At 36.8% G+C, this 12,798-nt stretch overlaps 1 protein-coding gene across 5 annotated transcripts in view; it reads right to left on the reverse strand.

Annotated features, from left to right (window-relative positions):
• Positions 1 to 12,798, reverse strand: part of LOC121319767 (proton myo-inositol cotransporter-like) — a 93,700-nt gene that overhangs the window by 52,368 nt on the left and 28,534 nt on the right. For all 5 annotated transcript variants that reach the window (XM_041257576.1, XM_041257579.1, XM_041257578.1 and 2 more), the window contains exon 3: positions 12,234 to 12,442. In XM_041257576.1, the coding sequence (XP_041113510.1) occupies positions 12,234 to 12,442 (209 nt within the window). The remainder of the gene's footprint in view (positions 1 to 12,233; positions 12,443 to 12,798) is intronic.

Below are 12,798 nucleotides of genomic sequence, written 5' to 3' on the forward strand. Positions count from 1 at the left end.
TAAAAAAAAAATGAATAGATCTCCAGTGTCCTCCTAACTGAGACATTGCCACTGACATTACCTTTAGTCCAGAAACGAATACCAAAATGTTTTGCTTATTACGCTTCACTAATGGGGAGTGATCTGTCAGATTTGCGAATTACTGACTCCTACTTCTGTTTTATTATGTGAGAGTTTACATTGGATTCTGTACACAATACCGTACGTTTCTCACCTTCAACAGCAAGGGCAAAATGTTTTTCAAATGATGTATCGCACATCTAACTTGGGTATTGCAGTACTGTAAGCATGTGCAGATCCACATACTGACCTAAGGAAGGTGGATTTAGGGAGTTCAGACAATGCAAAATTGTATGACGCACAAACTACGGAAGTACACAGATCACCTTCAATTTTATAAACGTACAGTAGATTATATTCCAGTAGCAGCACTGAATTATTCATATTGATTTCTAAATAATAAGAAACGCCAAGTTATTTCTTAACAGTGGATCAACTGAAGTTGTCTTTACATTAACCCACCCTTCAGCATGTACACTGGCGTTGGTGATAAATTGTTAAGAGTAGTTTAAATCTGTACATGAATGGGAAGGAGTCAAGAGCTGCAGCATTTCAGCAGTCAAACAAATAGCAGTTTAACCTTGATCAGCTGCATGAAAGTTGACTGGAGACAGGCTTTGCAACTTAAGTGTGGAAAACATTTAAATTATATTTATTTCTTTGATGCCAAGGGTAATGTCATATCACCAAGGATATTAAAACCTTAATTTTTATAACCACATTTGGACCTTTAATCCAAAAACAAGCAAGACACAATAGTCCTTGTGTTGAAGAGTTTCAAAAGGTCAGGTTCAAGGTGCAATGCACCCACACAGTTCTTCTTTGGTCTAAAGCAGAAAACCGCAGAGCGAAAAACAATCCATCGCCTGGAGACCCCAGCAGGAACAGAACTGAGAGTGCCGAGGGAGATCTGGAGGTTCGCTGTGGGTTTCTATTCAGACCTTTTCACAGCAGAGGCTGTGGGGGTACTGGAGGAGATCCAGTGGTTTTTGGAAGCTCTGCTAAGGGTCCCTGCTGAAGAGAGTGCACGGCTGGAAAGTGTGCTGACTGTGCAGAATCTGATGCCCTCCAGGGGCTGACAGGTGGTAAGGCTCAAGGAATCGACGGACTACCAGTCGAGTTCTTTAGAGAATTTTGGCCAATGCTCAGAGCTGATTTACTAGCTGTGTATAGTGAGAGCCTGGAGAGAGAAGATGTGCCTAAGTTGCAGGTGTGCAGTTATCATTCTGCTGTCAAAGAAGGGGAAACTGTGCGATATCAAGAACCAGCGTCTAGTGTCGCTGCTCTGCACGGACTATAAAATAATGTCCAAAGCCCTGGCCAATCAATCTTTGGTTTTTGGTTTTTCTGCTGGTCTGACTTCTTTGGACCAGGAGAAAGCCTTTGACTGAGTGGATCACCAGTACTTGCGGCAGGTACTGGGAGCATTCGGATTTGGCCTTGTTTTTTTAGTCCATATTCAAGTCCTATATTGTAACATTCTCAGCCTGCTGAAGATCAATGGGGGACTGTGCACCTTTCCCTGTCTAGAGAGGCATTAGACAAGGTTCCTCCCTCTCAAGTTTATTATTCTCCCTGTCCATTGAGCCTCTAATGTGCCAACAGAGGCAGGTTTGAACAGTGCTCGCAATACTGACTAAAACACTCAATTGACTACCTGCTCTGACTAAAACACTTAATTGATCTTCCTCTGAACCTATACCAGGTGCGCTTATCAGGAGGTAGATCAGACCAGCTTGTATAAACCCCCTCTACTTAAAAAGGTCGAGACCTGCAGTGCAGACTCCTGCAAACCATTCTTGCAATAACTTTTTGTCTCTGCATAATAGATCCAAGGGTCACTGATAAATGCCCCTTTTGCGGAGAGAGACTACGCTCCACTGTTATGTGTTTTGACAGAGATTGTCCCCACTGTTTGTCCTAATACAGTGCTTGTTCGTGGGTCTTGGGATAGATTTTTCAGAGAATTTGTTTGGTGTACCATAGACCAAACACAGGAAAAATCTCTGCCAACTAGCAAACTACTTTGGGACAAGCTAAATTAGCAATTTTAAAAAGCAGGAAAAATACGGTGGATGGGATTGTAGTTTCCCGACACCTTTGATATTTTTAGAGCTTTGGTTATGGCCAGAGTTAACTCGATTTTAACTTTTATTCTATGATGCATGACCTGGACACCTATAAACACACTTGGTGTGTGGTGGGGCTGTGTGTATAATTGAGGAGGAATCACTCAAACTTCCTTTGTTCTTGGGATTTCAATGTGCTTTCTTTACATTTTAGGGTGATAAGATAATTTATATGCATTTTATATTTGATTTTTGGTAATAGTAACATGAATGTGTTTGTTGATTTTTGATAATAGTAACATGAATGTGCTTGACAATGACACAATAGAATCTGGAAGGGCATTCCAGAACCTCAAGGCTGTGGCAAAGAAAGAATAATGACATAATAGCTGAAGTACAGTTCTTTTGAGCTTATTTTTTCATGTTTATACTGCATATAACATTGCCTTTTAAACTACACATGGTTTCTCAATTTATACTATAAGTTACCATGTTGATTGTCAGGTGTCCCTTATTACAAAAGATATGTCATCTTGTGCAATTTGGGCAGGAGGTACATGAAGCTATGTGGATTGCTCAAACTGTGCAAAATGATGTCTCTTACAGAGACATACATCCTACATACAACATATTAACTTACTGTAAATCAAAATACAGTGCTCAGTAACCACTATTAAACAGAAAAAAGTGGGGGTTTTCGCTTTGGAATAGAGCCTGGTACATACACAATATGCAACATGCAATGGGGATACATACAAATCTTTTGATAGCAAAATTATTTGCCTTTAATTTAAAAGCTTGCATTTGCGACATCTTAATTAGGAGAACATTTGCAAGCAATTACAGAATGTATCTCATGGGGAAAGTAGAAAACAAGATCCCAGTGAAGCGGATTTCTAAAGTAAGCAAATGCATTTAAAAGAAGAAATATTAGTTCAGGCTTGTAGAGTTTAATTACAGTTTAAATATTTAACTGTAAATCTACAATACATAACAGAACCTGTACATGGCTACAAAATGTAGTGACTAGTAATATTTTTCCGATTAGGATTGGAGGCAAAAACGTTTGTCTCTTTCATCTCATCACCTAAACTTATCCAGAATTCAAAATCATTTGCCTTTTTACAATATCCTTCACATTTTTTTTTATTTCTTTTTTTTTTGTGGGTGGGGGGGGGGGGGGGGGGGGGGGGGGGGGGGGGGGGGGGGGGGGGGTAATTCCTTAAATAGATTGAGCTGTAGGGACACAACCTGCTAGTTTGTGAGCCATATGAGGAAATGAGAATATTTTATAGTCATTGCCTCTGGAGCCAATATCAATTAAGGAAAAAAAAATAAATCTTAAGTCACTTTCACACAAAAATATCTCTACTGAGCCGTTAAAAAATAAATAAATAAATAAATAGATAAATAATATATTCACACAGCATAAAATTGCACAATCTATGTTGGTATAATACTGTCATAACCCTTTCACACAGCCAAAGGGATCATGCGAGTGCAAATTTCAAACCTGTCAGTCAACAGGTCGTTATTATGGGAATGGTGATTTGCCTATAAAATTACAGCATCATGCAACATCCCTTCTATTTGTAAATTCACCTCAGCCCATAACAATTAACAGTTTATTAACTTATTCCAGACGCCAATTACTACCTCGTTCTTGATCAGCCACTGTACTTGAAAAAAACCAAAGCGTGCAACACCAATGAAAAAAAGAGAGAGCACATCTGGTATACAGTCACATGGGATGTTGACTGTCAATCCAAGGCCACTGTAGAGCTTCAGTGCCGACATAGCCTTTCCCACAGGATTTGAGATCCAGTGCCGTGTCTCAACCACCCCATGAGTTGGTTCAGAAACAGTATACAAAATATGACGGCTCTGTGACATTATAATTCACACAGAGCAAAATGCTGCATTAGTGCCGGTTCTGAGCCATCATAATTCATCTGTGTGAAAGGGGTATTAGTTAATATGTACAAAAATGCTAATACTACTGACACAATTTAAACCAATAAGGAATTAGTCACATTATACCCTTAGGTTAGTTCTACATCACCAGTGATGTATTATTAAATCCAAACAAATATTTGCTTTGTTTATTGCATGCATTTCTAATGCCTAAAAACATTTTCTCCAAGCTACAAAGTTAATTTAATCGGGGCCCCTAAAGTATTATAAATGCAAACTTTATAGATAATGTGTTTTATTAAAATTACAAAATTAAAGATTATTCTGTGCTAAAACAAATGAGATTAGAACCTCTTATGATGCATGATCAGTGAGAAAGACTGCATAATAGTGATGCCATGACTGCTTATTAAAATCCATCCATTATGGACAGGAGGAATCAATGTCTGCTTTATTTATGATAAGAATAATCAGTACAACATGTACTGTATGCACTGTTCCTGAATGCCATGCTCATAAATATGTTGTTTTGTTTCAATACAATTAATAAATACATGTACTATAAATGAAATGAGACAGTTGTTACAATAAAATGTCATGAAAATTTCAAAAAATGTAGATTTTTACTATGCCCTCTATTAGCCAACTAGTCCCATTCTGAATACAAATGAGCTATTTCTATTACAGATATTATAAAGCTAAGGTTAGTCCTCTTATCTCAAGCAGATGACATGGTCGTAGTGCACTGGATGCCACTATTATAATAGTCTGAATTATTCCACTCTCTTCATGCTGGATATTGGTCTACATCAGAAGAAAATGTTTTTTTTTTTTTAAATGTACAGTTGTTAATTCCTACAACAAACAATGACATGTCACCAAAACACCTGTGGATTTGAGATGACAAATTCATACGCTTCAACACTGTAAGAACAGTTCACCTCAAATTCCATTTTGTAGTACCCTACAATAGTTTATAGTAATTCTTTTGTGTGCTCAAACTGACCTTGGTGCCTATAAAACCAATAACCTTCATGTGAAGGCTGAGTGACAGAATATGACAGGAATCCCTCTACAAATCACCATGAATCAAAGCATGCCTTAAAAGAGCTTTATACTGATCATAGTTTGTTTAATTTATGAATGTCATACAGACATAGACACTCAGTACAGTTAAATCTCATCAGTTTAGCAGAAAAAAAGGTCTTACATAATCTTATCAGAAATCAATGGACTATGCTTATCTTTTACCAGACATATCTACCTGCCAAATGTCCCAAAGCTCTTCTTAGACTAAGCAAAAACACGAGGACAGCAGCATGACATTATCCAAGTCTTTTGATACAGAAGGAAGGTCATATCCCATTATTAAATACATAAAAAAAACAGTCTCTTCAGCAGACAGTCTCACAATTATTGTAGATATTACTCTGATTACAGTTCTGAACTTTGCTAATGCGCATGGTATAATTATACTGACAAAATAAATCCATGCAGATATAGGGTACGATTTGGTCAGAGTATTATTATAATCACATTTCTCATACAGAGTGTGAATTTTACACCTAATATCTTGATAATAAAAAAAAATTCCTGAGAACTAATATATCACACATGTCTATCAATGTCTAGCGGACTAATCCAGGAACAAGTGAGAAACTCACAATGCAGGTATAAATAGGATAGTTTGATCTGCATGAAATCAGACTTGTAGGACTCGAGCCCGAGACGCGAACTCAAGTCACGTCCGCAAAAGACTTGGACTCGGCTCGGACGCGAACATTTGGGCTACGTGACTGAGATATTAACAACGAGTCCTTTTTTATAATTTCTATTACACAAATATAACAGTTACTAGGAAACCTGTGCACAGTGAAAAAAAAAAGTCATCCAACAAAACATTATCCAATCACATGGTTAGCCGTTGTCATTGCAGCCAATCACAGTAAGAATATGAAATTGGAAGAAAGCTAGGTTGCAGTGTAAACACCCCCCCCCCAAACTGGAAATGCACCCCCCACACAATCCTGTCTACAAGTATCGCAGACCAAGTTTTTTCCTCTTTTGCATTAAGTTCTATAAGGAATAAATTATGTCAGCATGGTAAACAAGTTAGTACGTATTTCTCTTTACTACTTTAACTGTGTTCTATGTTTTTTAAGCACTGTAGAAGTACATTTCTAAAACTGCATTCTTGAAAAAAAGTCGCTGTGTGATTAAATATTCTGTGCTTTGCTTTTAATCTCCACTTGTTCCCAGCACACGCCAACACTGTTTGCAAGAAAAGTCAATAAATTCACCTGGCAAATTCAGTCGAAAATTGCTTTCCATCAAAAAGGCAGATATATCAGACTGATAGGACAGAAGGACTGACTGATAGCAAAAAATAAAAAAGAACGACAGAATAACTTAATACCACTTAATTTACCAAAATGAAAATGATTTATTATGAATGAGGGAAAAACACATTAACAGTATGCTGTGCAGTGTCAACCTAGAAATCTGTCTTGTGTGAACTTCATGTTCCATTATGAACCTACACAAAATGGAAATATCAGGGGCGGCCAGCTAACAGTATTTGCTTGCTCACTGAATCCCCCAGTCTCTTACTAATGAATTGTGCTTCCCTTCTGGGCGTTTCATTTCCACCTCCATCTACATAATGGGCTGAATCCGGGCTGTGCTCGCTCATAAATTTGAGCACCCAAATCCGTCGCGAACATGCGCAGTAGCAGTCAGCCATCAGTCAGTACTGACTACTGCTGGCTTAAAAATGTCTGGATGAAACGCAGACGGTTAGCGAACACAGTGATCAGACGATAAGCACGCAAGTGCCAAGACAACAAAGGCTATAAATAAGAGCAGCACGACTTTGGCGGTTCTCAGCCTTGTATAGTGTATTACTTTGCAGAGAGGCAGAAAACATTTAAGCTGTTTAAATATTAAAATAAAATTCACAAGTGTAATTATCTTTGTCTAACTTCGTCTAACTTTTAATTCATGTTATTTGTCTTATTTGTTCAACTTCGTTCTTTTCACAGTTTTAAACTACCTTTACTTTGCACCATCTGTCCCTTTTTCTCCCGAGGCTGCAGCCCTTCAGCAGTGCTTTAACTTAAGCAGTAATATCTTGCTGGGTTCGGCAATGTTTATTTATTTTTTTATTATCATTTTATTAATTTACCGACCACTGCTGCCTGTTTAGGGTAATCAGTTATTAAATATACAGTATTTCAATATTTTTATATAATTTTTTTTATTTATGTTGTTGATAGACATGTCAGGCTGGACAGTACTTCTACCACTGAGGTTAGCCCCCTGCACCAAGAGTATATAGCTGCAAAACAAAGGCTCCCATAAGGGAGCTCACACTGCAGCAATACCCCTGCAGCAATGCAGCAATACCTCTCTTCCCTGGACACCAACACCTCTGCATCTGAGGTGTGAACACCCAAAAATTTTGGCCACCAGCTGCCACTGGGAAACACATAATGTTTTTGTGTAAAAGAGAAAAGATAAAATACATGATGCGAAATCAAATGAACTGAAGCACAATCTCGTAAATGCATCATTGTATATTACAGACTTAATAAAAGTGCAAATGCAATGAAAGTGAAACATAACGTTTCTGTTTTGCAAAACAAATAACAATAATACTAAATATACTATTTAAGAACACATTATGTATACCGTTCTGGCAATGTCTAAGTCAGATTGGCAGACTTTACCTGAACTGAAGTCAAAGATGATGCTATAGTTAGAGTTTTTTTTTTTTTTTACCTGTGTAGTGGTGCTCAGCTCACTGTGCTTGCTCATGCATGCCTAAACAACTTCTGCTAAGAAAGCAGGGAAGCGCCCAATCAAATACAGTACATTATGCTGTTTTCAGTGTCCTTTAATGTAATTGGGTCTTGTACATTTTTTTTTTTTTTTTTTTTTTTTACACGTGCAGCTTTGCGGTGGACTTCTCGAAATGTTTTTTCTTTTTATAAAAATCAATTGTCTGTTGCAAGTTTAAGTTTGCAAAATAATAATTTTATAATTTATGGTGAATGTACCTCTCTAGACAATAGCAAAACACCCATCAGATCACAACCGATTGCACATATACCAAAATATGACAGCGCACAACTTGCAAGATAGTGAGACAAGCTGAAAAAGGCATGCAAATAGAATAACCTAGCTAAAAAAAATACATAAAATAATTTTTTGTATTTTTATTTTTTATTATTTGTGCTTTTTTCCTGAGGGATATCAGACAATGTTCGTTAGGTAAACTGTTCCCCCACTATTACCACTAGTTTAATGAAAATTGATTTGAGTTTGTTTCACAGACTCAAAGTCAAAGACTCGTGACTGAGACTTGAATGACAGTGACTTGGATCCTGATGACTTGGACCTGAGGTTTGAGGACTCAAACCTGGAAACAGTAATACATTAAAAATGAAAGTCATAGGTGTAGCACATAAAGTTCTATACAGTGTCACCATCAAAGCATGTTATGAGAACTCAATTTACTGCCTCACCCTACTTGTGAAACAGGATTTACTCTACCTGTTGATATAGTATTTAATTTTAGTGTACCCAGCAATTATTATTGCTTTTCTTCCAGACAAAATGTTCTCAACAAAATGAAGTACCATAAAGACCGGTGTATAAGTCGCCTCCCCTTTTTATGACAACAATTTCAGGAAAAAGCCTATAGGTCACACCAGTGTATAAAGCACTGCATGAGCTGCACTTTAAATTGACGTGGTACTAGTTTGTTCTCTGAAGATCAGCTTTCATAAAACCTCATGACTGCTATTCCATTCAAGTGTTTTGCAATCATTAAACCAACCAGTGTAACCCAATCAAATTACTGTTCCAGGCGATAAATATGAATTATCTGAATGTTTCTGCATCAGATCAACTGGATTGCAATATTTTAATCATTAAACAGATGATATGATTAGTCTGTGAAAAAAAAGCCCTGAAAATATTTTGATTTGCATAAACATGTTGTAATGTTTTCAAATAATGTCCAATGAAACACCTTAAAACCTTGAATTCACATTTATAGTAAGAGTCCCGTGTTTTTCACAATACAAAATAAAAAGAAATGTAACATATAAAACTAAATAAAATGCAAATATAAAAATAAATAAAATGAAAAATTATAAAACAAACATACAATTACGTTGTTTTAATTGAGAGGTTTACACAAAAAAAAACACTTTAAACAAATACTTGCAATCTGAGTCATCAAGCTCAGCCGTTACCATAGACACGGTCTGAGGGAAAACGGAATCCCTGACTAGCACTTGCGCAGATGTATAATTTGGAGTTAGTCAGCTGGGAATTAAAATTGTGATGGAAGAGAAGAGACATTTGCTTCTAAAATGCCTAAACCACGCATGACAATTACACAATCTGACAGTAACAAAGTAATGACTGTCGGCTGGAATGCGAGTCGAAAAGATACCGTCATTAAGCATTACCAGCTGTTTATTCCTTGTGGGGAAAAATTTGGCTTGTTTGCATGTACAGATGAACCTGCTTTATATCATGATTGCCATGCAGGCATAACCTGTGATATAAAGACAGTCATGAGTCCATTACAAGTGCGAGAAAGAAAAAGAAAAGAAAAAAGAATCAGAAAGAGTAGTGTTTTAATACTGTGCAATTAGTTGTTCTTTATACTTAAACAAATGCATACAGTTTGCTACAGGACAAATACATTTTGTATTATTAAATGGAATAAAACAGTTGGTGTCATTATCTAAAAAAAACCTGAATTGTTGATTGATGATGTTTTTTTTGTGTGCATTTGTATGACTGACTTAATTTGACTTAATTAAGAACGCCCACACAGGATTTGACAGGCTGCACAAAATGTCAGTTTCTCAGCTGAAAGGATTATTGGTTGTTAGTTGTGTTGGAAATTAATTATATCTTGTGGTTACTTAGTAAAGCCCGGCCACGGAATATTTGACAGGCTGCACAAAACGTGACAATAAGTGGGTTTGTGAGATATTAAGAGAGGTAATTTCTCAAAGAACCTATGGTGCATGATGAGTGGTTTTTCAAAAAATGTGATAATAAAACGCAGTATGCTATTAAGCAAGGTGATAAAAAAAAAAAAAAAAAAAAAAAATTGGCTGGCCTCCCTGCACCTGCCACCCGTCTGCTCCAGCTCATCCAGAACTCTGCTACTTGCCTAGTGTTCTCTCTGCCTTGCTTCTCCCACGCTACTCCACTGGCTCCCGATCACCGCTCGGATCCAGTTTAAGACTCTTGTACTTGCCTATTAATGCCTTGACCAGACTGCATCCAGCTACCTCCAGACCCTCATCTCTCACCTCCAGAGCCCGCTCCTTCTCTACCCTCGCCCGGCAGTGGTGGAACGACTTTCCTACGGACGTCAGGACTGCCCAGTCCCTGACCACCTTTCGGTGCCTCTTCAAGACACACCCCTTCAGATAACACCTGTAAAACTCAACTCTTCCCTTCTGGACAATATAGCACTCTGCCTTTAATGCACTTTAACATGCACTTATCTGCTCCCTATTATAATATATTTAATCCTGCACTTAACCAAATCTGTAGTATCTTGTATTGTCACCTGCACTCATATCTAACACTGATGCAACTATCAACACTGTTATCTGCTCTTAAACTGCCCTGATATCAAATTGTACTGTGTTCTGTATTTGCTCTTATTAGGACTGAAGTCAATGTATTTTGCATCTTGCTCTTAATTGTACTGTAATTCTTAATATGTATTTTTTGTATACGACTGTAAGTCACCAAGGGTGTCTGCTAAGAAATAAATAATAATAAAATAATCATAATAAAACAGGTTCATCTGTATTTTGCATTAGTATGCTAATTCTTTGTTTTATTTCAAGTGGAACAAATGCAGTTTGGGATTTTGAATGGATCTGAATGAATGAATCTGCTTTGCTCAGTGTTTAAATACTGAGAAATCCCACGCTTGTTGTATACTGCTTCAGCACAATGGGATTGAAATACAAATCCTGTCTTTTTTATGGATAGATTGCTATAAGTGCAATTATTATGACAGCTCCACAATAGTAGGGCAGTGTAAATCTGTACTGTACATATTTTATTTTATTTTGTTGTATTTTTATTGAGCGCATGGGCGGTGTTTACTGTAAATAGACAGTGAATTAAAATGAGTGGAGAATTGAATGTTACCATGACTGTCGCTAGTGAGAGATTATGGTAACTAAATTATTTTTCTGTATGAGATTTGTCAATGTTTTATAAAAGGTGGATAATATTTAATAAAAAATATGTATGTAGTTAAAACATGATGTGTACTATATTATTGGCATACGTCTACTTGAGTTGTTTTATTAATGTGTATGTGAAATAAAACGACATTCGGCGAAAAATAAAACAAAATAAAACGAGATTTGTAAATAAATAAATAAAAAGAATTTCTCTGGGCTCTACTTATGATAACTACAAAGTAATGATCACTATGGGCGATTTAACCAATTCCAGCATAACTGGCTTTGCACAGATGTGAAGCTCAAGACTGAGCAACTACGGGGGGAGGATGGGACACCACAAAAGGACATCTGCTGCAAAGGTGGTGGAGAGGAGGCAGAGAACAAAGCAATGCAGAGAAAAGGGGTGTGGTAGAGACCAGGATTTAAAAAGAAAGACTGGTGATTATTAACATGGGGGCAGCCATTTCTCAGTCTCCTGAACCCCACAAATAAATTGCAATGAAATGAACGACAAGAATTACATGCATAACAGAATGTCTATGAATTTGTATTTATTCTGTCTAATATTTACCCTCAGTATGACAGTACAACTCTGGCCAAAAGTTTTGCAGTACCTAGAATTTTAGGATTGAGACATAATTAAAAAAAAAAAAAAAAAAAAAAAAAAATATGAACATAATTTAGATCTTTTAACATCATGCAATCAAAGAAACTACAACATGATATCGCAAAAGTCCGGAAGTCATAATAGTAGTACAGTATTTCATGTTTGATTTTGAAATGTTATTTTTTTCCATTTTTGCCAGTTTTTGGAAAAGTGCATTCTACAGGGTTATGCAAAACTTAGATGGCCATAGCTGTAGCTGATGTTGCAGTTATTAGTCTGTTTCACTGTTTGAAAAATATGTTGCATAATATTTTTTTTTACTTGCTGTGTGTAACAACTTACCTCCTCCAGACTCTTTCTCCTCATCCTCAATGCTGGTTTTGATGCTGTCATACTCCTCGTCAATGTTTTGATTGCCACGGATCCGACTGAGAACCCGTCGAGCATTTTGTGTCTTGCCTTTTTGGATTAGCCACCGAGGACTTTCTGGAAGAAACAGGAACCCAAAGAACTGAAGAACCGCTGGGAAAAGAGAAAGGCCCAGCATGTATCTGTAAATAAAAAAGAAAAACCTTTCACAATCTAAAAGGGTACTGACACACAGAGACAAACATAATGCTGAGCTGAAAAGCATAATATAACGGCAACATGGGAAGAGAGATTTATTTCAAAACTTTGATAGGTTCATTCACTTTACACTCTTTTTTGAAGGCGGTGTTGACTTAAAATAGTGCAATATGGGTTGAAAACTTGAGTTCATAAGACTTGGCGTAAGCATGAAGACATTCCAAGATGTGCACTGTGGGAATACCACACTTCTCTGTATGTTTTGTGAGGAACAATTTCCTCTTAAAAAAATGAATAGCACACAAAAGAATTAACACTAAACATCTTACAACTGTGCCTA

This window comes from Polyodon spathula, chromosome 8, assembly GCF_017654505.1.
Source record: "Polyodon spathula isolate WHYD16114869_AA chromosome 8, ASM1765450v1, whole genome shotgun sequence".
NCBI classification, from domain to species: domain Eukaryota; kingdom Metazoa; phylum Chordata; class Actinopteri; order Acipenseriformes; family Polyodontidae; genus Polyodon; species Polyodon spathula.